General features: G+C 40.9%; 1 protein-coding gene across 1 annotated transcript; it reads right to left on the bottom strand.

Annotated features, from left to right (window-relative positions):
- Window positions 1-11,642: 11,642 nt before the first annotated feature.
- Window positions 11,643-12,389, bottom strand: LOC145076274 (uncharacterized). Its single transcript, XM_079022210.1, has 2 exons — window positions 12,048-12,389; window positions 11,643-11,966 (listed from the first exon to the last, which is right to left on the bottom strand). Exons 1-2 carry the CDS (start codon window positions 12,387-12,389, stop codon window positions 11,643-11,645), a joined length of 666 nt encoding a protein of 221 aa, XP_078878336.1.
- Window positions 12,390-12,640: the final 251 nt, after the last annotated feature.

Here is a 12,640-nt window from a genome sequence, read left to right as displayed (position 1 = left end):
TAATTATCCAAGACTTTCTGCAAGTCAAGGTTAATTACTTCCAGTATGATGTGAGACACATCAATATCATCACAATAATACTTCCATCAAAGTATCATGATCAGAATGACTGGCTTGCAGAGGTTATTCAACTATGGGATCTTTCAGTATATATATAATTCCATTTATCTTAAAGGTGGAACCTCAAGATATTATATCAGTTATAGAAATTATAACCATCAAATATTACTGTCTCTTGAAACTCAACAAGAGAGAGGTTTTGTAGGGGGTAAAATTATTAATGGTTATCAACAGAATTTAACAAAGTTTCATTTAGTATTTTAAATATTTAGTTTTTAAAAATTAATACCTTTTATTGTTTCTTAAAACATTAATTTATTAAAGTCTAGGATCCAAGTTACGAAACAAGTAAATGGTTAGGTGACACTTATCCTATAAACTTAATCAAACTTGGTAGGTAGTAATTACCAATTACATATGATATGTAACTCCTAGATTATGGGATCCTAAACAAATATTGCTTAACTTTCCATGTTTATCCCATCTATGTGAGAACAAGATCGATGCGCATGGACAAGGTTTTAGAACTCAAACCTTGAGTGAATGCTTAAGATCAATGTCTGCTTGCTAATAATAGTTCAAGTCTAGACTGGAAAGACCAGTCAAGTCTTAGATAGAATATTCAGCAAATGATCAAGAGAATAAATGAAGACTGAGAGTGTAAATGATCAAAGTAAAGATAATAAATGATGAACAATATGAATGTTTTAATGAACTCAATAAATGTGCCAAAAGTGAATAAAAGATCCGTAGTTGACTTGTAGTGAAAGCTCCTTTATATAGGAGTAAAGGTTACAGTGAATTAACTACAATGTTTACATAGGACCGGACAAAAGAAATATTTTTGACATTCTGATTGTCCAAATAAGATAATAGACTAAGTCCTATGAAACATTACATCAAAAAAAGTACAAATACAATTAATACTTTAAGACAAAATAAGGTTCTTCCGGATCAGCATACATTCCGGACGTGAGAGTCACTCCGGAATGTCTTTAGTCTTCTCTTCACCTTCTTTTCTGGTCCGGACCATGTTCCAGAGTACTCCTTCATTATTGAATTCGGAACACCTACTCCAGAATGTCTGAGCTTTGGAATGTGGACTTAGGATTGCTAGAGGTTCACTTTTAGGTTCCAACAATCTCCCCCTAAGTGAACTTAGCAATCCAGCAAGATTAGTTCATTTCTTCCTTGATGAAGGTGTATGCTCAAAATAACCACTCTCGGACCTCTATGTACCACGCCAACTGACTTACGAACTTTGCCTTTACACGCTACGGAGCATCATACTTGGATGCCCGGGATATGAACTTCTTTAGGGCCTTGGTCGGAACTAGATGTTTGTCAACGACTCGGAAGCAGTCCTTCTTGTTTGTTTTCCTTGTGGTATAAACAAACCCTAGAACCGGTTCTTCAATAGGACCATCAACATGAACTTTGGCTTCCGGAAGAACGAAGTCAATTTTGGCAACAAATTGTTCCGTCCCATAGAGATGTGCAAGCTCATAATCACGTCTAGAGAATTCTGCAACGTAATCCTTCAAAAAGCTTAGAGTGGCGTGCTATGCTCCCATATTATATCATCCTTCTGATTTTCTCTTAAGTAGGAAGCTAAAGTGAGGATGTCGTTTGGGTTCATGGATGGGAAGTCAGCATCAGTAATGGTCTGGGGAGTAGGCTTGTTCCGGAGGATGTGGAAACGGAAGAGGGGCAGTTAAGTTGAAACTTCACAAGTATTTTTCTTCCGAACCCATCCACCTTGGTGATACTTTTCCTTGACCAGACTTCCTTGAGAGGTTGAGCATGTTTGGAATAAAAGGTTTTGATTCTCTCTCTTTCGGTCCGGATAATCACTTGCGGATCGCCTGATGGGTGAAGCAGAGCAAACTTAATGTAAAATTTCTTGAAGGGAGAAAGAGGAAGATACAGCTGATTGGAATCATTAGAAGAGATGTCGTAGTACATGCAAGGAATTATTTCCTCGGCCTTAAGAATGCCTTCACGGTAAAGAGGAGAGATGCCTCACATTGGATCTCGATTGTCTTTCAGGGCCTGGATCTGAATGCTGTCCTCTAGTTCCTTATTGATTTCTTCCTGTGACCATCCAAATTTCTGCTTAAGGGGAGGTCCGGAATGAAGGGCTTGTTGTTCAGCATTCATAGGCTTCTTTCCTTTGTCTCTTTGAAGTGCATTGACAACCATCTTCATGTTTTCATCAATCACGAATTCCAGAGTGGGATTCGGAAGTGTTTCTTCCGGAATATCATCTGGGATCCGGAGAGGAGAGCCCTTATCGATCGGAGCCATTTTTGGTTCTGGAATGTGGGGTTGTACAGAGGGAGTGGCTCGGAAGGCCTGTACGGTCAGGAGGGATTTTGCTTTGGCCATTTGTACTGCTTTATGAAAAGCATCTGGTAAGGAAGTTGGCTAGGAGATTACAGACCAAATTCTCTTCTCTTCCTTAGATAGAACCTTAGGAAATAGTTTCTTAGAAGCTTCAAGGCCTAGAACTCCATTTGTGACGTACTTATCTTCGTCACTGTCTTCTTCAGCAGAAGAGTTTCCTAGAAGTCCGGACACGATTTTGACTTCATCATCGGAATCCAAGTCTTCATCTCAGAGTTTGAACTCCAAGGTAGGTTTCCATGGTTTACTTGGTCCTTCTCCCCCTCTTGCATTGGGTGCCCTCAGAATCGGTGCAAGTATCATGGAATCCTTGAGCTCATCAAATTTTGAGAAGAATTTTTGAAGGCTAGTGTTGAGCGGAAGAGTGAGGGTGTCATATGCTTCGGATGTTGAAGCTTGAGCAGCAAGGTGTTTGAACATGTCAACAAGGATGGATATAATCTCATCAAAATTCCGGTTTAGAACATCAACGATGTTCGAAGTTGAGTGAAGAAGTTTGATAAGGACTTGTTGAATTATTAAGTACATCTCATCCTTTTGTTTGATCTCCTTCTCCAGCCGTTGAATTTGTTTTTCATGACTAATGTGGGTCTGCTTGATTAGGTCGTTGGTAGCAGCCACCAAGTCGTCATGGACCTTCCACATGGAAGTGATTGTATTGAGGTAGTTGTCGACCAGAACGTCATATTTGGAGTCCACTTCATCCATTGCTCGCTTGAGCCGAAAAGAGATCAGCTGATCCAATTGCGCTTCTCTCTCAGCAACAGATGGTCCAGACTGCTGATAAATAGATTGAAGAATAGCATCAAGCTTGGAATCAAGTCCGAAGAACTTTTGATCCATCTTCGTGTTTAGTTCAGTGACAGATTTTTCAATGGAGGCCACTTTATGCATAGTGTCAGAGACATTCGTTTGAATCTCGAGGAGTGCGAAGGGGTCTATGTTGTCACCAGCAGAGGATTCGAAATCAGAATCTGAGTGGTTTGGAGGAGCTTATGAGGAAACGTTTGTTGAACGACCCGACTTTGTTGCTGCATCATCTTCTTGAATTTTGGCATTTGAACCACCCTCTAGAGTGGTAGAAGATGAGGATCCAAAGTCATAGGTAGACTTGGATGCGGATGGCTTCAATTGGTAGTGAGCTGAAGTCATAAGATGTGCGTCTGGAAGGATTTTTGCATCTTTATCCAGCATGATTTCTTCCGAGATATCTTCTTCCAGATCTATGTGGAAAACACTTGGATGTGAAGTAATGATGGGTTGTTCTAAGGTGAGCTCGTTTATAGCATCTGCGTCAGTAGGAGGTACATAGGGCAAGTTACTCTGAATAGCCCTATTCCGCATGGCAATGAGCGTGGACTCCACTTGAGCTCGAGTGAGATCCGGACGTCTAGATGTGGCCCTGTTGACATAATCTTCCCAAAGAGGATCATTAGTACCTGGTCGTCCTGTACACCTTCCGGGTATCAGACCAGTTGAGGCTTCCGGAGTTGGAGAGACTGTTGCATCTTCGGAAAGCTTAGGGTCCAGAACAGGGGTTCCGGAGTGTGTGCGTGTAGAAGAGATAATAGGATCATCAAAGGTGACATATGGATTTGTTCCAGGGGGCTGCAAGGAACTATATTCAACACCTGCATCACCTTTTTGAGAAGGTGAGGGTGGATTGTGTGGAGACTCCCCGTGAGTGTGTGCTTGTGATTTTGAATCATCGAGAAGTACCTCAGATGAGTGGTCAGGTGCGGTGTGCGGAAGGCCAGAATCAGCCGGATTATCATGGGTGCCTTCCTGTTGGGAGGAAGTACCAACTTTGGCTTTCTTTTTGGTTTTGATCTTTGAGGGTGAAGCCTTTCTCTTGGATGGTTTCTTGAGCTTAGGTCCGGACTTAGTAGGTTTGGCCTCTTCCAAAGTAGGCTCAACAGAGACAAGGGCAGGTTGTGTTGGGTTGAACACAACCGATGTCTCTAGATGTTGTTTTAAATAAGGGGAATCGGAAGGAATGGGGGCCAACATGTTGTCCGGAAGCCGTCTGACTGGACCAAAGGAAGATTGGTCCGGAATCCTATAGGCCTTAACTATTTTGACAGATACACATACCTCCGAAGTAATGGTGTTCACCGGAAGTGGTTCGGAAACCTCCTTGAAGATTTGTTGGAGAGTCAGAGCCCAGAACCTAGGGCTTGAAATTTCGTTGTTCTTTCTTTTGACAGCAAACTTGCAGAAATCCTACCATAAAACCTCTGGAAAATCCACGGCGTTGTCGCATCCGGAATAGATGCTAAAGACGACATTGAGCTAGTCCTTGCTAAAGGTATCAGTGCCTCCATGCGTGCCGGACAGTCCTCTGAGGATGAGGTGCATGAGTGCGGTCCAGAGTCCAGATACAACAGATTTCTTGTAATCTTTGGCCTTGAAGTCTTGAGTGTAGCCAATGTAATTCAGGAACGTCTGAATCTCTTCAGTCTTTGGTTCGACGACTTTGAAACCCTTTGGGTTGGATTTTATGCCAATCTCCTTGAGGAAGGTTGATTTGTAAATGGGAATGATTCTGTCTCCGATTATTGTGGTTTCCAAAATACCATATTTGAGTCTGATGTTGGTGAAAGCGCGATGAAGGTGATGAAGTGGTAGTGGTGGTTCATGGATTTTAGTGAGCGGAACAGAGAGGGGGTGGTTTGCAATAAACTCGATCTCACCCTCATCGATTCCACATAGTCCAATGGATTCAAGGAGAATAGTTGGTTAGTGTTTCTTAGAAAGGGTTCTTGATCAGCAGATAAGGATGAACCCTTTGACCCTTTAGAAGATTTCTTCCTTGCAATTGATTTCTTTAGAGTACCTGCAGTAAGAGAAGGGTCTGTGAAGACGCCATTGTTGCAGGTGGATGATTGCTTGAAGAACACTAAGAACTGAGAGAGAAATAAGGGTTTAGATGTATTGAGCGTGTAAAGTTGTGAAAAGAGGGTTTGAATGGTATTTATAGGTGAGGTTAGTGGGTCGGGTCGGTGAATGTGATGATGAGGATCCGAATAAAAATGGGTCGCATTAAATGATAAAGCGATTTATGGGGGCTGAGGTGACAAGGAGATGATAGGTTGGGTGGAATGTAGCTCAAAATAGTATCCTCCAAACGGCGATTCGACGGTTTCTTATGGAAGCATGCAAATGTGTACACGATAATCAAGGATGATAGGATAAGGTTCTTTTTCAAAAGTAACCGTTGAGAGAAAAGGTTGTTTCATCTTGTTATCCTTTGGACTTCCGGATGATCTATTCCGGACAAGGTGTGATCTGGACAAAGAGTTGTGTCCCGAACAAAGAGTTGGTGAGTCCGGAGCAGAAATTCCAGAATGGTGATTTTAACAAAGATTCGGAGTGAAGAATTTTGAAAAGATTTCCGAGTCGATTTTTGAAAATTCTGGAGTCACTTTTGAAAATTTTGGAGCACTTTTGAAATTCTGGAGTACAGAATGTGTCAGCCCCCCCCCCCCCCCCCCCGGGAACCAGACGGCGGAAGTCTGGGGGCTCGTGTGACTAACAATTTAATAATCATCACAATGAATATACATGAAACATAACACATTCGTCACAAACATTACATCATACAACCAGCATTGTTCACATCAAGTACATTGTTAAAATACATAAGTTCAAATTGTTCAGAGTACGATAAGTGATATTACATAAAAAAAAAAACAAACACACTTGCATATCTTCCATCTTAACGATTACCTGAGAATACAAGTTCTTTTGAAAACGGTCAACATATATAATGTTGGTGAGTTCATAAGTATGTTTGAGTAAAAGCCTTTGTATATTTCATGAAAACCCACAAAATCCGATATTTTCTGTAAATTGTTTGAAAATGATGTGAAAATCAAGTATAAAAGCGTTTAACTTTTGGTATCGAATCCCTATATGATTCGTTATAACCATGCATGATAATGACTTGGTCGCCCGTCTTGGCATTTTTCCAAATGTCGGTCTTGATAAGGATGTTGTCGCTCTAGACTGGCCTAGCCTAGCTGTAGCGAACAGCTAAGGCGTGGGGGTCACCCCATATAGATCTATATATAAACTCCCGCTTTCCACCTAGGAAAATCTGATTATAACTACAGGCTATGATTGTACACTTAGTGGTGCCAACCAACATGTCTCACTAGATTCTCAACTCCTTTTTCGTACCATGTTTAACGTTTACACATATGTCGTAGGTTTTGAATTCGAAAGGTACATTTTTATATAAGTATAAGACATTAAGTGATTACGCGACGGTATAGTTTTGATCACAAGCACATGAATTCCATTCCAAGCCCAGTTAGCATGTAAATGGACCACGACGGCCCAATAACATGTAAGAAGGTAACGTAGGCCCAATAGACATGTATATGGCCCACAAAAGCCCAATACACATATAGTCCATAATTTATGCTCAAATTAACATGTAAGTGGGTTGCAAGGCCCACTAAACACGTCATGGAACATGTTGGGTTCAATATACACTTAGTTGGGCCCAACGGCCAGGTATCGTGAATAATAAGTCCAATAATTGATTATCGACATAATTTGTTCGTTCGTTTTTGTTTCGTGATTTGTTTTAGCTAAGGGTTTACTAGATCGACGTTAAGAGTTTTTGTTTTTTGTAAAAATGACATTTTTTACCCAATAATCCTCAAATTTTTAGTTAAGGCCCAAAGTTTTGTAAAAATGACATTTTACCCCATAAGTTATAAAATGTTGCAGTTTTGTCACAAATGTCTAAAAACTTATGGTTTTAGCCCAAAACGTTATATTTTTACATTTAGAACCCTGTTTTGCAGAAAACTGCATTTTCAGCCCTTTGTTATAAAAGTTTACATTTTTAGCCTAATTTTCGGAAAGTTTTACAATTTTGGTCTATTTCGAAAATAAACGTTATTTTTACCTCCAACTTTTGTTTATTCACAATCATGGCCCCAACTTTGGCAAAATAACATTTTAAACCACAAAACTTCGTGTTTTTCGCAAAATGGGCCCAAAGGCCGAGAGGCCCAAAAGTTTGGCCCAATAAGCCTTAATTTGCATTTTTGACCCTTGTAAAAGTATGTTTAGCATAAAAATATCTTTTTATACCTATAGGACCTGTTTGGCCCCCTTTAAAACAATTTTTTCTTTTTTTACCCCTTATCTTTTGCTTTCTTGACAATTTTGACCCTTAACAAGATCTTTGTTGAATTCTTTTGTATTTCAAACATGTGTTCTTCTTTGGCTTGGTAATATGATATGTATAATGTAATAGTTCATAGATCCTTGCTAGATAATACTGAAATTTTGAGATTTGCTAAGATCTAAGCCATTATTACCAAATAAAACAAGTATTCACACAAAACATGCATATAACACATAGATCTACACATTTTTCTTGTATTCTCCCCCAAAAATCATATGAAAACCGAAAACAAGGGGGTATGAACTCACCTTTGCTTTGATGATTCAGTTTTGAAGAAGAAATGAAGAAGATTTTGGTCCTAGCAACTCCTTTGAGTAGATCTCGAACTTGAGATGATTCTAGGAGTATCATTACCAAAAATTTTGCTTAAAAGAGTGATCTAGCAAGAGAATGGAGTTATAAACTTCGATGTGCAAAGACTTACCAAGAAGTGATGATTATCTTGTGAAAACCTTCTTGAGACACTAGCGAATTTCGAGATTTTGATGGAAGTCGTAGGATGATTCTTGAGAGTGTTTTGAGAGAGTTTGATGTGTGTGTGTGGCTTCCTTCTGCTGAGAGTAAAAGAGGAGAGGGGAGAGAGTGATGAAGTGACTATTATGGATACATGGTGGTTTAAGGCCTAGTTACCCTCTAAATAAAAATGAGGTGGCACCTCCCAAAGTCAACTCCCTTAATTTTCTTCTTTTTGCTTTTTTTGTTCATTCATGGGCCGAGATTTTTGGGCCAAGAAGAAAGGAGAGAGTAGTTTGGGCCCATTCACCTTAGATAGGATAATTGGATCCTAAACTTTGAATTTTTCATCCCATTGGGCCCTTGGAAGCATTCACGACCCAATTTGAATACAAGAATGGCTTATGACTCACTAATGGTTAATTGGATAGGTATGGCCCAATAAGGCCCATTAGGGTTAGAATGAATCATTCTAGACCCAATTGGTCCAAAAATGTTTTAGATATATGAATTGGGTCCAATTAGGGCTTCTAAGTTCAACGAGGTTGAATTGGGTACTCATTGGTCCATTAGGCCCAATAAGGAACTTCTAGTCCACCATGGACTTTAACCATGGATATTCGGGCTTCAGACTCTTTGATGAACATGAATGGTGAATCTAAAGGTGCATTGAGTGAGATTTACTTAGACTATAAGTTTTAAAATAGTTGAATGGTTACACAGGAATAGAATTTCCTACCTAAAATGTCAGTTGTGACATCATCCCCCCGTTAGAGGGAATTTCGTTCTGAAATTATTTTGAAAAATAGGATTGTACAGGAAAGAATAGGTGAGCGTATTTTTTCTTCATAAGGTCTTCACGTTCCCATGTGAATTCTGGTCCTCGCTTCGCACTCCATCGAACCTTAACAATCGGGATGAAACTTTGTTTTGTACGTTTCACCACCCTATCTATAATGTCGACTGGTTCTTCGAGAAACAGGAGATTCTCGTTTACCTCAATCTCTTCTAAAGGGATGAAAAGGGTTTCATCTGATAGACACTTCTTCATATTTGAGACGTGGAACACCGGGTGCACGTTGCTGAGCTAAGCGGGTAGTTGCAGTCTGTAAGCCACTGGACCAATCCGGGCAAGAATTTCGATTGGTCCAATGTACCGCAGGTTCACTTTTACTCATTTCCCAAAGAGAATCATCCCCTTCCATGGAGAGACCTTTAATAGCATGCAATCTCCGACTTGAAATTCTAGTGGCTTTCGCCGCTTGTCTGCATAGCTCTTTTGTCGGTCTCGCGATGCTTGAAGTCGAGCTTTGATTTGGACTATCTTCTCGGTTGTTTCACGAATGATTATGGGTCCTGTAAGAGCATTGTCTGGAGATTTCCCTTTTGCTAATTGAGTGTCACCCACCTCGGTCCAACATAGGGGCGATCTACCGTTATGACCATAGAGAGCCTCAAAGGGAGCAACCTTGATGCTCATATGGTAACTGTTGTTATAAGAGAATTCGATCAGAGGCAAGTGGGCATCCCATGACATGCCGAAATCAATCACGCAAGCTCGGAGTATGTCCTCGAGGATCTGAATGGTACGCTCACTCTGACCATCCGTCTGTGGCTGGTAGGCAGTGCTCATATCTAGCTGTGTCCCCATTGCACTCTGAGGAGATTGTCAGAATCTTGAAGTGAATCTGCTATCTCGATCCGAGATAATAGATACGGGAACTCCATGGAGTCTCACAACCTCCTTGAGATAGATTCGGGTAAGATTTTCCATCTTGTAGGATTCTTTTATTGGCAGGAAATGAGCGGATTTTGTTAATCTATCGACAATTACCCAGATAGCATCCAATCCATCTGTTGTCTTCGGTAATTTAGTCATGAAGTCCATAGTAATCCTCTCCCATTTCCACTCGGGTATCACTGGTTGTTGTAGTAGTCCCGAGGGCTTTTGGTATTCCACTTTCACCTTGGCGCAAGTAAGACACCTGCCCATGAAAGTGGCTATCTCTGCCTTCATATTAGGCCACCAATAGTGTTGCTTGATATCCACATACATTTTGTCTGACCCTGGATGAATTGAATATCGCGTGTTATGGGCTTCGTGCATGACTGTCTCTCTGAATCCCCCAATTTCGGGAACCTAGATTCTATTCATGAAGTAGTAGGTTCCGTCGTCTTTGACTTCGAGCTCCTTCTCCATTCCTCGTAGCGATTCACTGGCGACATTCTCTGGCTTCAATGTGTCCAATTGGGCTTCCTTGATTTGTGAAGCTAGATGAGAGTGGATGGTGATCGACAGGGTCATCACACGCCGTCTTGAATAATCTTTTCGACTCAGGGCATCGACTACCACGTTAGCCTTGTATGGATGGTATTTGATCTCACATTCATAATCGTTTAACAGCTCAACCCATCTCCGCTGCCTCATGTTTAGTTCATTTTGATTTAGAATGTGTTGTAGGCTCTTATGGTCTATAAAGATGATGCACTTGGTACCGTACAGGTTGTGTCTCCAAATTTTGAAGGCGAAGACCACTGCCCCAGTTCAAGATCATGGGAGATATAATTTACTTCATGAGTTTTCAATTGTCTGGATGCATAAGCAATTACTTTCTCTCGTTGCATGAGGACACAACCTAATCCATGGTTTGAAGCATCACAGTAAACTATGAAGTTTTCGGTTCCCTCCGGTAAGGATAGCACTGGAGCACTACAGAGGGCTTGCTTCAAGGATTGGAAGGCAATTTCTTGCTTCTCAGGCCAGTGGAAACGTACGCCTTTCTGAGTCAATGTGGTGAGGGGTTTGGCGTTCTTGGAGAAGTTCTGAATAAATCTTCGGTAGTAGCCTGCGAGGCCTAAGAATTGACAAATTTCCGTTGGCATCGCCGGAGTTGCCCAGCTTACGATTGCTTTGATCTTGGAGGGGGCTACATGTATTCCTTCTTGATTGACTACATGGCCCAGAAAGTATACACTGCGGAGCCAGAATTCGCACTTTGAGAGTTTCGCATACAGCTTTTCAGTCTGTAAGGTTTCTAAAATCTGTCGGAGGTGTTGGCTATGATTTTCTTCACTTCGAGAGTATATGTAAATATCATCGATGAAAAAGATTACAAATTTATCAAGGAAAGGTCGGCAAACTCGGTTCATGAGGTCCATAAATGTAGCGGGGGGCATTTGTTAGACCGAAGGGCATCATGACGAATTTGTAATGACTGTAACCAGTTCGGAAAGCAGTCTTAGGAATGTCCTCTTCTCGGACTTTGAGTTGATGATAACCGGATCTCAGATCTATCTAAGAAAAGTAACTAGCTCCTTGGAGCTGGTCAAATAGATCATCGATTCGTGGAAGTGGATAACGGTTTTTGATGGTGAGTTTATTTAATTCCCTGTAGTTGATGCACATCCTGAAGGATCCGTCTTTCTTTTTAACAAAGAGATTCGGAGCTCCCCATGGTGAGAAGTTAGGTCTGATGAATCCTTTATTCTGGTGTTCGCTTAATTGGCTTGATAATTCTTACATTTCTACAGGAGCCAACCTATAGGTTGATTTGGCGATTGGAGTGGCTACAGGCACTAGGTCGATTAAGAATTCGATTTGTCGTTCTAGGGTTATTCCTAGAAGATCTTCTGGAAACACATCCGGCAAATCACATGCCATTGGGATGTTGTGAATGCTTGCTTCCTCTTTGGTTTTATTGACCACATGAGCAAGGAATGCGTAGTCCTTCTTTTGTAGGCACTTTTGTGCCTTGATACTCGAGATAAGGCGAAGGTTTGTGCCGGTTTTATCTTCGTATATTGTTAGGGTTTCGTGGTTAGGAATATGAAGGCAAACGGCCTTCTCGTGACACATAATATCGACATGATGGGGGCTTAACCAATCCATGCTGATGGTCACACCAAAGCACCTAATATTTACAGGCATTACATTTATTTGGAAGGTGTGATGGTTTAAAGTTAGTGTACACCCTACATAGATATCCTTAGTTGATTCAGTCTTCCCATTAGCCATTTCCACCATGAAGGCTTCATTAAGCTTTTGGGGTTGTTGTTTTAGTAAGTAGTTGAACTTATTACTCACAAAACTTCGCTCTGCTCCACTATCAAATAAGATGTATGCATACAAGTTGTTAAGTAGGAACGTACCGGTGACAACAGTTGGGTCCTGCACTGCTTCACCCTGACCCATTATCAGAACTCTCCCTGTTATTCCTGTCCCTTGGTTGTTTGCGTTGGGGCAGTTTCGTCTAATATGCCTCATTTTCCCACATCTGTAACAGGTATAGCAAGCTCCAGTATTGGTGTTGTTGTTGTTGTTGTTGTAGTTGTTGTTGTTGTTGTTGTTGTTGTTGTTGTTGTTTTTGTTGTTTGTCATCTAGTTCTGTTGAAGCTGAGTCCTACAATACTTTGTTGTATGGCCTTTCCGATTTCACCTTGTGCAATTCATCTCTCGGCACTCCTCGTGATGGTGGAAGTTTCATTTGTTACACTTGGGGAGATTTCCCGAGTACT

Source organism: Lactuca serriola, chromosome 9 (assembly GCF_051521515.1).
Source record: "Lactuca serriola cultivar US96UC23 chromosome 9, Lser_US96UC23_V15, whole genome shotgun sequence".
Taxonomy (NCBI): Eukaryota; Viridiplantae; Streptophyta; class Magnoliopsida; order Asterales; family Asteraceae; genus Lactuca; species Lactuca serriola.
This window is presented reverse-complemented; position numbering and strand designations above follow the sequence as displayed.